Source organism: Euleptes europaea, chromosome 9 (assembly GCF_029931775.1).
Source record: "Euleptes europaea isolate rEulEur1 chromosome 9, rEulEur1.hap1, whole genome shotgun sequence".
NCBI lineage: Eukaryota > Metazoa > Chordata > Lepidosauria > Squamata > Sphaerodactylidae > Euleptes > Euleptes europaea.
The window spans coordinates 59800281-59814266 of record NC_079320.1 but is presented as its reverse complement, the minus strand read 5'-3'; the positions used below and the strand labels follow the sequence as shown (position 1 = coordinate 59814266).

General features: G+C 39.1%; 1 protein-coding gene across 1 annotated transcript; it reads left to right on the top strand.

The window, feature by feature from the left end:
• The first annotated feature begins 254 nt into the window (after positions 1 to 254).
• CASP3 (caspase 3) lies at positions 255 to 7166 on the top strand. Its single transcript, XM_056855911.1, has 6 exons — positions 255 to 328; positions 1362 to 1486; positions 2455 to 2583; positions 3701 to 3876; positions 6129 to 6246; positions 6852 to 7166. The coding sequence occupies exons 1-6, from the start codon at positions 255 to 257 to the stop codon at positions 7076 to 7078; spliced, it is 849 nt and encodes a 282-aa protein (XP_056711889.1). The 3' UTR covers positions 7079 to 7166.
• The last annotated feature ends 6820 nt before the right edge of the window (positions 7167 to 13986 follow it).

Here is a 13986-nt window from a genome sequence, read left to right as displayed (position 1 = left end):
TACTTGAGGGACTGTCGCATAGTTTTGGGCTCTTTATCAGATTGTATGAGAAAGTTGAACTTCTGCTAACATGAACGTCTGATAAAATTGAGAACACGTAAGTGTTCTAAATAAGATTCATGTTGTTAATACTGCAAAAAAAACACTCCACAAGCAGCATTTGTGGTATGTTTAAGAAATATGGAAAAGGTGCCTATTATCATGCACAAAATACAATTAATATTTTTGCCCTCTGTTTACAATTAGAAGCTGCAATGGCGGACATAAACCATATACTGAAATCACCACAAACTCTGACAGATGCAAAAAATATCCCTGGTTCTGAAGGGTGAGTGTGGCTTTTGGTGGTGGTTTTTGTTTTGCTTTCTAGCTTGTAGATGTTTTACTTTGGCAGCTAGTGTTGGTTCCAGGTTATTAGAGGCCCTTGGGCAGGCCGCCATCAACAAGCTTTTATTTTTTCTTTGGGAGGGGGCAAAAAAATTGGGGGAAATGGAAACTTGGGGTTGAAGTATATACAACCCTTTTTAGCAAACCTAAACTTATTTTATTGCTTTAATAACATAATTTGTATAATTTATAGTGGTGTGTAGAATTGGCATGTTTATAAAAATACAACATTAAACTTCAATAGTGTTTTATCATACACATTATAGCATATAATTATGGACAAGATTAGTCACATTTAAACAATAAGCATATTTACTTGAAATTATTTGATGAATGTCTACAATAGGAATTATCATTAATACTGTAGTTTCCTATGCTACAATCATTGTACTACATATTTTGAACAAGGAAAACTTTTCCTTAATTTTTTTCCTGTCAGTTTGAAAGAGAAAATATTTCATGGGAGTTTTTTCCCCCAGTGCTCCCTTAAATGTCAAATTTTCCTACTGGGAAAACTGGGGAAAGTCCTTGGATGAAAAAGGAGCCCCCAAGCCAAATCTGTTTTTCCCCCAGGCCTTTACCTGTCTACTGTCCCACATATCTTGTAGACAGTGTGGTGGATCTTACCCCAAGCTTGTCACTCATTTATTGAAATATTTATAGCCCACCTTTCTTTTTGGCTCAAGTTTGAAGCCTTCTTCCAATTTAAGAGCTGCTTGGAGGAAGACTCCAAGTCCAGTATTTCAAAGTTGAGAAATATTTCAATGGTTTTATTTATTTATGCACAATTTTCTCAATTGTATGATGCAACTAGTTTTTGCTCGCTGCTTCTCATTCCATGAACTCATAATAATCTGTACTTCTGCAAAGCCCCTAGGTATAAATCAGAAGATCAGTTTTACTGTTAGCCAGATAAATGTTTCATTCAGATGCTTTAAAGAATTGACGTTTTGCTTTGTCTTGTTTCCTTATAGGAAGAGCTTTCCTGTGAGCAAATCTGTTGACTCTGTGATAAAGGCAGATGAGAGCTACAGAATGGATCATGCAGAAATGGGGCTGTGTATCTTGGTCAACAATAAAAACTTTCATCCTGCTACTGGTATGGACTGTCTTTGTATTTCACTTGTGCACTTTCGCTTTCTGCCTTTTTCCCCCTGCCTTTTAATTAAGACAAAAACAGTGACACACACACACACAACTCCTGGGGGTCAAGAATGGCATAGAATGGAAGCCACAGCTGGAGCGGCAAGCCAGTGAAAAAAATTTAAGAGCTCTTGCATAAGCAGTTAAACAAAGGTACGGGAGCCAAATGATTGAATAACAAGTGGGATAGCTAGTGGTGGCCACACCTCATCATCAGCTTGCCTCTAGGGCATAAAATATTCTTATTATCTGTCCCGTCGGTGTGAAGGAATGTATTTTCATAAACTTTTTTTAGGAACAAATCTTCAAAGTTAATAAAGTGTTCCATTTTTGTGACTTGGTTTTTGTACGCCACCTTAGATACCTTATGGGCAGCAGTGGTGGAAAAGATGGGATATAACTCTTTTAATGAATAAACACTCGTTTATTCTTCAGTATGCGATAATTACAGTTGTTCAGCTCATAAAATAAATGGTCTCTTTTGAATTATCTCAGTACACTTGTGTGGTAATCATATCCCTGTAGTAATGGGGGGTTTTCTCTCCTATCTTTTAAAAAATGTTAGAATAGTACAGTAAAGCACAACTTAAGCTACAGCCACACTATGCTCTCTAAAGTTTACATGATTGATTCTTAGAATTTGTTGGCTATCTTGCATTTTCTGGTTAATCGTCCAGTTGCATTAAAATAATGTGTTTTTTCTTTAAGGTATAATGCATCTATTTGTTTTAATTCATGTTGTGTGTTCAGAGTCAAATTGGTTTCATTATTTTTAATGACATTTTTGTGGGAGAAAATTTTTTTTGACTATGCTTTTTCATGTTTTACCAGCGTGAGCAGAACGTTTCTTCTGATAAAAATAGTTCTTCAATAGCATATTATTTTTGGAATTCAACTGACATTTCCCCCCTCTTAAATCTAAAGGAATGGCATATCGATCCGGTACAGATGCAGATGCGGCGCGTGTTGTAGAAACTTTCAGGATCTTGGGTTATACTGTCAAGCCATATAATGATCTTACATGTAAACAGATGGTTGATGCTCTGCAAAATGGTGAGTAGCTATTTACTTGGCTGATTCCATTTGTGCTGAAATAAAAAGTATAATAAGCTAAAGTTTTAGGTTTTGGTTTCAGTGTGTCTTAGAAATGGGGAAATTGTGGGTATTAAACTAACATTTGAGCATTCTGTTTGTAAAGGCATCTAAACTGCAGGGAGGGATTTATGTAGCGGCAGAACACATGCATACACAGGCACTGCTGTGGCGTGTGACATCACAACCCAGTCATACTGCTTTGACACTGTCTGTCACCTTTTAGAGATGAGGAGGGAAGGAATGTATGTATGTATCATAAATTACTGACTGCAGACCCAACAGCAAAAGGTGTGAGTTTTACCTCCATTCGACACTGCACTATGTATGTAGATCTCATTCTAGTGAATAGTTTGCATGCTAAGCCTGCTTCCATTTGCAGATAGGCCTTACTGGCTTTGAATTGATTTTTTTTGTATTAATGCAGTGTGAATTCAGTATACTATAAAAAACTTAATTTGGGGGGAAATGTTCCTCCTTCAGGAAGGGTGACGAAAGATTCTGTAACCCCCCCCCCCCACACACACACACAAAGGTATTTAATTCTAGAAAATCTTAGAATAGAAGAGGCTGTAACTGCCTCTTATTTATTAAGGGGTTATATAGCATCATAGTAAGATGCATCTTTCTTAATGTATTGATATTACAGGAAAGAGATATCTCATGGAGAGTTTTAGGAAGTGTATTTGATCCCAAGTAGCGTTCAGATTGCCAGCAATTTATAAGAGCTCAGCTAAAGTCTCCTCGTTCTTCAATAGAGGCTAATAAGTCTAGTACCAATACACATAGTATTTGGCATTCGATCACATTATGCACTCTTGATGGCATCATGCCTAGATGCTTCTGGTGCTGCTTGTCCCAGACCATCTCAGCTGCAAAATCTCTTGTGGTGCTTTTGGAGAGGGCTTAAGCTTGGCTACTACAACTAGTGTGGCCTGCATTAAGAAAAACAAGAAGTTTGGCTATTTTAAAAATAAAGCACGTGATTAACTGACACTTTTTGTCCATGGAAAAAAAACGTCAAATTGGTCATTTGGATTTCTAACATTTAAACTCACTCTTTATGTTCTCCTTTAAGTTTCTAAGGATGATCACAGCAAGAAAAATGGCTTTGCCTGCGTCTTGTTAAGCCACGGAGAGGATGGTCTGATCTATGGTACAGATGGCCCCTTGGAGCTAAAAATGCTAACAAGCCTGTTCAGAGGAGACAAGTGCAAAACCTTGGCAGGAAAGCCAAAGCTTTTCTTTATTCAGGTAATTGTACAAACTGGGTCAGGTGGCTAGATGTGTAATAACAGGCTACACTGAAAGTGATGAAATGTACATTGTGTGTACATGTATAGGGTGGCACATAAGAAGATATGAAATACGGTCATTGGTCTGCTTTATCAGTTACACTTAGGTTCTGTTATATTTTATATTTAAATTCCTTTCCTACTTTTTAGTTCTGATAATCCAAAAAGGACACATTAACAATGGTAAAAGAAAAATACATCCAAATAGATTAAAATGACACTGTTCTGCATAAGTCTGGCCGCTGGAAAATCAAACAGGAAATTTAAAATGATTTCAGAAAACTCAGATTTCAGTAAACGTTTAAAGGAAGAGAGTGCCAAGAACACCTGTTTATGGTATCTGTGAACATGGTGCATAGATTAAAAACAAATGTCAAGAGGATCTGCTTAGAAGATCTTAAAAAGCCACAATGAATTGTAGCAAAGAAAATAGTGTTCAGAGCTTTATAGACCAGCACGTTGAATTGTGCCTTGAAAATAATGGGGAGTCTGTGCAGATGTCAGAGCACTGGGATTATTTGCTCTTGACATCTCAGTCCTGTCAGGATAAAAACAACAACAACAATAGTATAGCCTTAGAATTAGAATGTCATGAATAAGTAACATATTGCTTAGTCATTTGATCTACACATAGCATATGAGAGGAACTGTGAACAGGGAACATCCAGGCAAATTAAGTGATTCACTCATCGTGATCTTCTGACATTACTGCCAGAAACTGATGGCATCATTCTTGTACAGAACGCTTGCCAGGTGTAGCTCTTGTCACCAAAGCCTCAGGATCAGTACTTTTTTAAAAAATTGAAAAAGAAGGTCAGGATGATAATTTTCTGTTGACTGTATTGATTTTGTGAATTCATCTGCAGAATAAAGCAGTGGTTTGTGAGTACAGCGATGGTATTTGACTTCATTAATTAGTGGGATTTAGCATACCTTTTGTAACACTATCCACAATTCTCATTAAAATTGACATATAATTTGACAGAGGCCTAAATTCCTCATACTGTTGTAAATTGTAGACCCTTCTGCAAAGTTACTCTCTGAGTAATGTGTTCGCTGGAAAAATGGTTTAGCCCAGTAGTTGTCAAACTTTTACAGCCCAAGCACCCTATTCTGATCTAAAATTTTGGCAGACTCCTAAGCCCGCCTTTCCATTTTGGGTGGCACATGCCAAGCACCAGATAGCCCCAATTCATAGCATGACTTGTAGGGGTTTCCATCCATTTAAAACAATATGGTGAGAGTCATATCAACTAAACATGTTTTTAAAGCAAGTTTAAGTAAAATGCTTGTATTTTCTGTACTTGGCCCAAATTGCCAGGGCTCAGAGTGTAACTGATTCTGTAGGGTCACAATTCAAAAGGCCCTGACTCAAGTTCTAATCAGTCTGGAAAGGACTTTATACCACAGACAGCAAGAAATTTCCTTGTTGATTAATAATTTCTAGCTAGAGGCTGAACAGTGTGAGAAGGAGTCTGGAAAATATTTCAGAGCTACTGTGGGGAACAGAAAAGCATCGTATACAACCTGAGCTTCCAGTACTCAACTGAAAACTAGCATTGGCTGCTATTATCTCTGGCTACAGTGTGGTGTGTCTCTATTTCTGTGTTGAAATCCTTTGTACTGGAAAATACATTGAGAACAAGTCCAGTTTTATACTAGGAATAGCTATCGTGATTGCATTAGCATTAGGAGTGTACCACCGAACCAATTAGAATTCCTAAGGGTCAGCTATTGGTTCCAGCAACCATTTGGCACATGTTCTGGCTAATGGTCTAAGGTGATCTGGGAGTGAGTTTCAAGATGGAAAATGTCTGGAAATTTTGAAGCCACGGGGGGGAAACCCTGAGTGTTTTTCTTTTTTCACATTTGGGCAACTTTTGAAATATATGCAATACTTACTTTCCATCAAACCCAACCTTATTTAGCAATTTAATAACTTAGAATGCATCATTTATAACTTAGCATATAAACTTGTACTATTTAGCATATTTATGGAATTTAAAAGTATGAATGTCTTGGTTTTCTGTTTGAAACTCTGGTCTTGGAAAGTATCACGTCTCCTCAAGCTACACGTTTCTTACTTTTTGAATTATTATTTTCTTAAGTATTATCCTTTTGCTTGAGTGTGGTGTTTGGATTCAGTTTGTGCTGTTTTCAGTGCGCAAAGACTGACAGTATTAAAAGTTTCTTCTCAACTTTGCTGTGTAGGCTTGTAGAGGAACCGACCTTGATTCTGGAATTGAAACAGACAGTGGGCCAGATGAAAACATCTGTCAGAAAATACCTGTGGAAGCAGATTTCTTATATGCATATTCCACTGCTCCAGGTAATATAGATTAATGGAAGATGCAGCCTTGAGTTCAAAATATACAGATGGTTTTATAATTGCAAAATGTAACTCATCTCCCAGCCAGCAAAGTTACCTCAATTCTTTATATTTTGAAGTAATTTCTAAACACTGTTCATTTTGTTTAATTTACTGTACATGCAGTGAGGCTACCAGGATAACTTTCTCTCTTTTTTTTTTTCAGTATTGGGTGTAGGTTATTAAGTGAAATCTATTTTTCCCAGAATTGAATAGGTCAACTACAAGGATGATTTTGAATCCAATTCTTGTCACTTCCTACAGAGCATGCTTGTGACTAAGGGACAGCAGACTTAAGCTCAGGTCATATAAAGATAGAATGAGATTAATACCAGGCCATTTAGTAGATGGAACTGATTCCTTTATTCTAGTCAGTACTTTCTAGGTAGGAATTGTGCTGAGCAATGTGTTTTTTAGTTTATAATCCCATATTTAAATGTCTTCATTTAATACCTCATGACTTTCTTATTTTAAAAAACCTACCAAACGTCTCTTAATAGTTATGTTTTAAAGAGCATTACATTGGTTTATATTTGATGCACTTTCCTTTTTCTCTCCTTCCATAGGCTACTATTCTTGGAGAAACTCATCAGATGGTTCCTGGTTTATACAGTCTCTGTGTGTGATGTTGAAGCAATATGCTAAAAAACTCGAACTTATGCAGATTCTAACGCGTGTAAATCGAAAAGTCGCAGAATTCAGTTCTTGTTCAAACCGGTCAGATTTTCATGGAAAAAAGCAGATCCCCTGTATCGTGTCCATGCTCACGAAAGATTTTTACTTTCCTCACTAAAGAAGCTTGCCTTGTGAGGTGAAAGCTAGCAGAAAAGAGAGCACGTGATGCCATTTTCAAATCTGAGCAGGTGCTCGGTCTCTTGTGCCTAGGCGGCATTAAAGAAGCTTTGAAATCTAGATAGAGTTAAGCGTTTTTACCACTGGAACTCTGGGATATTTTGCTAGAGTTCAGAAACACTGACTTGGGAAATGGAAATATGTAGATTTGAAGCTGTGCTCTGACACAGTTGGTAAAATAGAAGGTAGAAACAAATCAGATAACATATCCTGTGATAGTAATCTTTATTCTGACAGCAATAAGAGCAAGAAAATTGTGACACTTTCAGGGCAACGTGATTAATTTTGGTAACAATGTTGCATCTCAATCCTAGGAGATAAAAAATAAAGCCAAGGCTGATGGTGCAAAATAGATAAACACACGTTTTATTACTCAGATAAAATTCCCCATGTGTTTTGCTCAAGAGAAACAGGAGAATTTGTAAGAAGCCTCTTGGGCGAAACGTGTAGGAAATTTTATCTGAGTGATAAAATATATTTTTACTTATTTTGCACCATCATCCTTGCCCTTATTTTTTTTATCTCCAGTGACTGGTGCCAGACCTTTTATTTCTTTTTGCATCCCAATCCTAAACATATTTACCTGGATGTAAAGCTCATAGATATAGTGGATTTTTTCCCAAGTAGATATGGTAACTTAGTGGTATAAACTGCTGGCTTCATGTAGCAGAATCAAACTTTTGAGGGATTTCATCATCAGTTTGGCTGTCAAGTAGTAAAGGCCAAATTAAAGGCTTTCAGAGCACTTTGGCCGCCTTAGAGTACTATTTATATGTTGGGAATTTTGAACTTAAATAAAGGGTATTAATATAAGTTTTGGAAATGTGCATTTTTTTCTTTTTTACATTTACTATGTAATGAAGGCTAGTTGGAACTCTGAATTCTTCGTCATTTCAAATTGCGAATCCTTTTTTTATATAAAATTCTGTTCTAGATTTAGAGATTTTGTGCATGTAGTGTTTTTGTGCAGAGGACAAATCTGAAATCCTTGTGTTAAGATTTTGTGGTTCTTAATTGACAACAAGTCAAACATAAACAAAAGCGGTATGTGAAAAATGTATGGCCCATGTGTCTGACTATGACTTTTGAATTGTAGCATGTTTAAGAATACTAGAGTGGAAGAAATAGTGTATAGTAGAATTTCACTTGGAGATTGAATTACATTTCTCCTTCAGGCACTCATGAAAACTTGTATGTGCTAGTTATGTGTGCCAGAGAGGCCAACTCCCACCCTGACACTTGAGTTTGATTGCTTGCAATGTTCAGGAAAAAGAATGAAAAATTTCCACAGCACATTCAAACTAGCTATGTTTCTCTGTGCTGTTGTCTTTTACCTGTACTCCATACTTGGAGACAAAGGGATGGATCCTAGGAATCTGTTCCTCCCACAGTGAAGCCTTCCTCCCGTGCAAGGAGCATGTTAAACTGGAAGTTAATGGAATGGATTCCTTATATCTAATTTGATGTATAAAAATAAGTTCTGCACACTAAGAAGGCTTACAAAAGCCACTGGAGCTGGTTCCATCATTAGTTGGTGTGGCTGTCTAACAGAGCTGCTTCTACACATCAGCATGGCATGAGTCTTTGGGTTTGCAGGAGACCAATCAATTGGCTAAAGGAGTTTCTGGACGGAAGTCATACACCTCCTTGTCACCCTCCCTAAATGCTGGCTGGTACTGTAAGAGTGCAAGAGCAACAGAAAGCTTTCAGTTGATATTACTTGATAAATGTTTATTCTTTCGAACTCTGGCCTTCTAGATGCATCACTTAATTATGCAAAGAACTAAAGAAATAAAAAATGGTAGAACATCAGGTGCTTAAAATCATTAAACTACTGAAAAGACGTTTTCAATGTATATAACTAGCAATGTCTGTAATATGACCATATGATTTCAAATGGAGTTCCTTTGAAAAATTCTTTGTGAATTTTTAACTTGCTCATATTTAATAACTTATATCTGTGACCAACTGTATCCTTCACATACGAAGCTAATAAATCATGTGCATTGTTTTAATTGGCTTAATCACTTTCTCATTTTTACCAGTAAAATTATTTTTGTCAGAATTCTTATTGATTCCAAGCATATCACAATAATGTCTTTTTAAAAAACACTGAAAATGCTGCTTTGTAATTGGCTGTAGTGTAACTTTAAAAGTATGTCGCCAGACCTGCAGCAGGATTATTTCATTTGATCTGAAGCAAGTGGCCATTTTACTGCCAAAGTAGAGAAGGGTCAGGACAACCAGCCCCCCCCCCCCAATTTTTTTCTGTATGACTCAATGCAGAGGTCATAAGAATAAAAAACCACTTACATGGTCATTTGTGACCTTTCATCCTTCCATCGGTAATCTTGCACTCGCAAAAAAAAAAAAAAAGGCTTTCATTCCTATAAGAGGACACTGAAACTGATCCACACTCCCCCATCACCTGGGCCCTTGCATGCACACGTGTGTGTGTGTATACTTTTATGGTTGCTGCGATTAAACAAAGCATAGCCTCAAGTTTCCAAAAGGGGAGGGGGAGGCAGTTGGGATAGCCCAAACATGTCCTGTTGGTGTACATTCGCCCTTTCTCACCCCACTGCTGCTCACAGCATATTGGGGATGTGCCTAGAGACCTACAAGTTCTCTTCTCCAAGTCCATGGCGAGCAGAGCAAACCCTTGGCGGGCAGCCAGCAAAGAAACTCACAGCTATGTCCCACTCAGCAGCTCCATTTTTTTTTAACAGCACGGGATCTTCCTTCTTCCACACCCGCTGTGAAACTGACCAAATAAGCAATATCTAAGACCACGTGTATAAGGGAAGGGTGGCAATCCTGCAGAAATCAGACGGCTTACGTCCCAGTAAACCTGCACAGCATGTGAAAAAAGGAGATTATGGTAGATTGGCTGCAGTCTGGAGAAGCTCGATACGTTTTGCTGCCCAAGGCACCCTCTTCCTTTTCCCAGGCTGCCGGGTGGGGCCTCTTGGTGTAGCAGGAGCAAAACCAGCAAAGGGCTCTTTTGGTTACTACAAAGGAGGCTGGGTTACAGAGAAAATGGTGGGCGATGCATGTCCAGGTGCAGATTGGCTGTAAAGTCTAATTGGAAGAGTCCCAGTGGGCTGATGGTTTGGGCCACACTTGCTGTGAAACTGACCAAATCAGCCCAGCTGATCCATCTGTTCCACCTGGCTGAGTACTGAAACTGAACCACAAATCGCTGTGAAATGGCTTTGAGGGGGAGGGACTGGATGAGGGGACAGACAAGTAGGAGGGAGAAGCGAGAATGGGTGTGGAAAGAAAAACCCAAATGGACAAATATGCACAGGATCGACTTTCGATTTGGGATCAAGACAGACTTTAAACTCGGGGTAAAACAGCGTCCTGAAAACATGAGGGCAGAGCAAAGTGACTTCTGAAGGTTGGAAAAATCATGCATAATCCCAATGAAGCCTTGAAGTAGTCCGGCGGTGATCGCAAGGCAAACAATCCATGCATAAAAGGTCTTTGTCCTAGCAGTGGTCAGCCTGACAACCTTACAAGAGGAGATTGCTCAGAAGAGTGAAGCTGCCATGCAGGTTCATGTTGCAACAAAACAGTTCTGCAGGTATGTGGTTGCAGGACCTGACAGGCTTTAAGGTGCAGAGTTCTCAAAATAGGTGGCTATTCCCATGTTTAAAGTGTGTTGCTGCATTTTACATGAGTTGACATTTCCAAATTGTCTTCAAGGGCAGCCCTGTGTACTACAACAAACTAGCCTCAAGGTTACTGTTGCACGGATCAGCATAGCCAGATCCACTGGCTCAGAGAAGAGGATCAGCTTGTGAAATAAATGTAACTGGCAAAATGCAATTTCTACTGCCTCCTAACCTGTTAATCTAGTAAAAGTGTTGGGTCTAAAATGACACAAAAACGCATAAATCAGTATGATGGGGACAAATCAACCCAATCACAAGTGGATGACACATCCCCCAAGGTCCCAGTTTTGCCAACCAATCTCAATCAACTTATTCTATCTTATAGGGAGCAACTGCAACGTGGTACTACTTGCACATACCACTGATCCAGGGTACAACCACATTTTCTTGCTGGTGACTAACTTGGCATCTATTTATGGAAGTTCTTTTATGAGACATTTCATGTCCTGGTGGTCATGATCACAAGCATGTGGCTGTGAGTTATTTGGGAGTCTTGTGATAGTCTTGTACAGCAAGCCCCAGTGTGGTGTTTGTATGGTTGCCAATCTCCAGGTGAGGCCTGGAGATCTCCCAGAATTACAAGTGATCTCCAGACAAAAGAAATCTGTTCCCCTGGAGAAAACAACAGCTTTGGAGGGTAAACTCTATGGCATTATACCCCACTAAAGTCCCTTTGGTCCCTAAATGCTCAGGCTCCATCCTCAGGCTCCATCCTCAAATCTCCAGGAATGCCCCAACCCAGAGTTGGTAGCCTAAGGTGCTTGCCAATGTATTTCCTGGTCTTAGCTTGCTGCCCTGCTTCTTGACTCTTTCCTTTTAAAATGTCCCAGACACAAAATGGATTGTACAATTTTTCCCTATCTGTCTCCTCCCTTTGTTTTTTCTTTTTCTGTACCCCTTTTAAAAACAAAATATTTATTTAAAAAAACAAAAACAAAAAACGTCCCGTCTTCTATGCCCTTCTTCAACCTGTTCACACTCACTGTTTTTCTGGCTGATTTACAGTCAACCAGACTAAGCCAGGGAAGCCCAACCCACTCTTCTCATCCCTGTTGCATCCAGAATATCTTCACACACGCACCAAATAAAATCCATTGGACATGGGCTTATTGTCTCCACAGTATTGGCTTCAACTGGACACCCTTATTAGAATCTACAGAGACTTGCAAATATTAACTAAGGCCACTCATCACCGCTTATTTCATTTGGATAAACATGAATCTCCCCAGCTTTCTATCACAGGCCCACTACTACCTCCAGACCTAACTTGGTCCCTCCATGCTTCTGCCAAACTGAAAGGCACATTCTAGAGCAGTGATTCCCAACATTTTGGGCCACCGCCCCCTTGGTTCCACAAACTCAACCCCAGAGCTCCCTACCCTATCCTATAAAAAAGCATTATTCAAAATAGGGGTTTGCATGTCTCACTAAAGAAGATAATAACATTTCAGAACAGAAACAATTAATTGCACATCTATTCAAAATCAGATTAAAACTTTTTACTTGAAATTTATTCAACAAAACTGATGAACTTGATCCAGGGGTACCAGCTTTTCAAAGTCTAAAAAAACATTCTGATAGTTTCCACCAAATTTGCCAGCATGGTGCCAAAGCTTGATCTACTGTAAATTAGTGAACAACACAGCTGAAGGGGCCCACATCTAGCGCCCCCCTGCTGACCCCTTGCCTCTTAGAGCCCCCCTAGGTAATCCCACCGCCCCCCAGGGGGTGGTACTGCCCACTTTGGGAATCACTGTTCTAGAGTCTCTTAATAAAACAAAACCTTAATGTGTATAAAAGTCATGAAACCCAACAGAATTTGAAAGATTGGTGTGCCTTTGTGTTCAAAGTCTTTGTGGTTGCTTTGTACTGTGAAAGTACTGATTATTGAAATTTAGATTTAAATCCTTGAGACACAGATCTACCTCAAGTTATTCTGTAAAAATCCATGTACCCTGAGGGTGTATAAAGACAATGGTCCAAAGAACTCTTGGCATATCATTTATATATCAACACACATTATTGAAAGCTGGACAGTGAAGAAAGCTGATAGGAAGAAAATAGATTCCTTTGAAAAGTGGTATTGGAGGAGAGTGTTACGGATTCCGTGGACTGCCAAAAAAACAAATCAATGCGTTATATATCAAATCAAGCCTGAACTGACCCTAGAAGCTAAAAGGACTAAACTGCGGCTATCGTATTTTGGTCACATCATGAGACAACAAGAGTCAGTCATGCTAGGAAAAGTTGAGGGCAGCAGAAAAAGAGGAAGACCCAACAAGAGATGGATTGACTTGATAAAGGAAGCCACAGCCTTCAATTTGCAAGATCTGAGAAAGGCTGTCAAAGATAGGACATTTTGGAGGACTTTCATTCATAGGGTCACCATGAGTCAGAAGCGACTTGACGGCACTTAACACACACACACACACACACACACACACACACACACACATGTGGCTATAGGGAGGGAAGGCAGAATGGTATAGCCCGATCTCATCAGATCTCACAATCTAAACAGGGTCAATAGTTGGATGGGAGACCACCAATGAAGGCTCTGAGGAGGAAGGCAATTGTAAACCACCTCCGTTGCTTTGAAAGCCTGTTGCCGGGGTTGCCATGAGTTGGCTGCGACTTGACGGCACTTTACACTCACATGTGGCTATCAGATCATTACCACAGGGTGTCAGTAGAGATAGTGGAATAACCTAAACAAGACTTAAATAGAATCAGATGAACATCTGATTAATAACCAAAACAACATATCTTTGGGAAGTAATCTTGGGTAATTCTAAAGTAAGGTCTTGTTTAGCTACTCAGTAAATGTCCACAAACTGCTCTATGATATAGCAAATACACATTTTAATACATAAAGTGCAGGGTTACCTTAATCTGAGACAGGAAAGAGTGAGAGAGGGATAAAATCCTAATTTTGTTTTTAATGGATTGTATACCTGCAAAGAAATAAATTAGAATGTATAGCTCTGGTGAATATGCCATCCACAAAAAAGTCCTGTCAAATATATAAGCTAGCCTGATCTTGTCAGATCTCAGAAGCTAAGCAGGGCCAGCCCTGGTTGGTATTTGGATGGGAGACCACCAAGGAATACCAGGGTTGCTGTGCAGAGGAAGGCACTGGCAAACCACCTCTGTTAGTCTCTTGCCATGA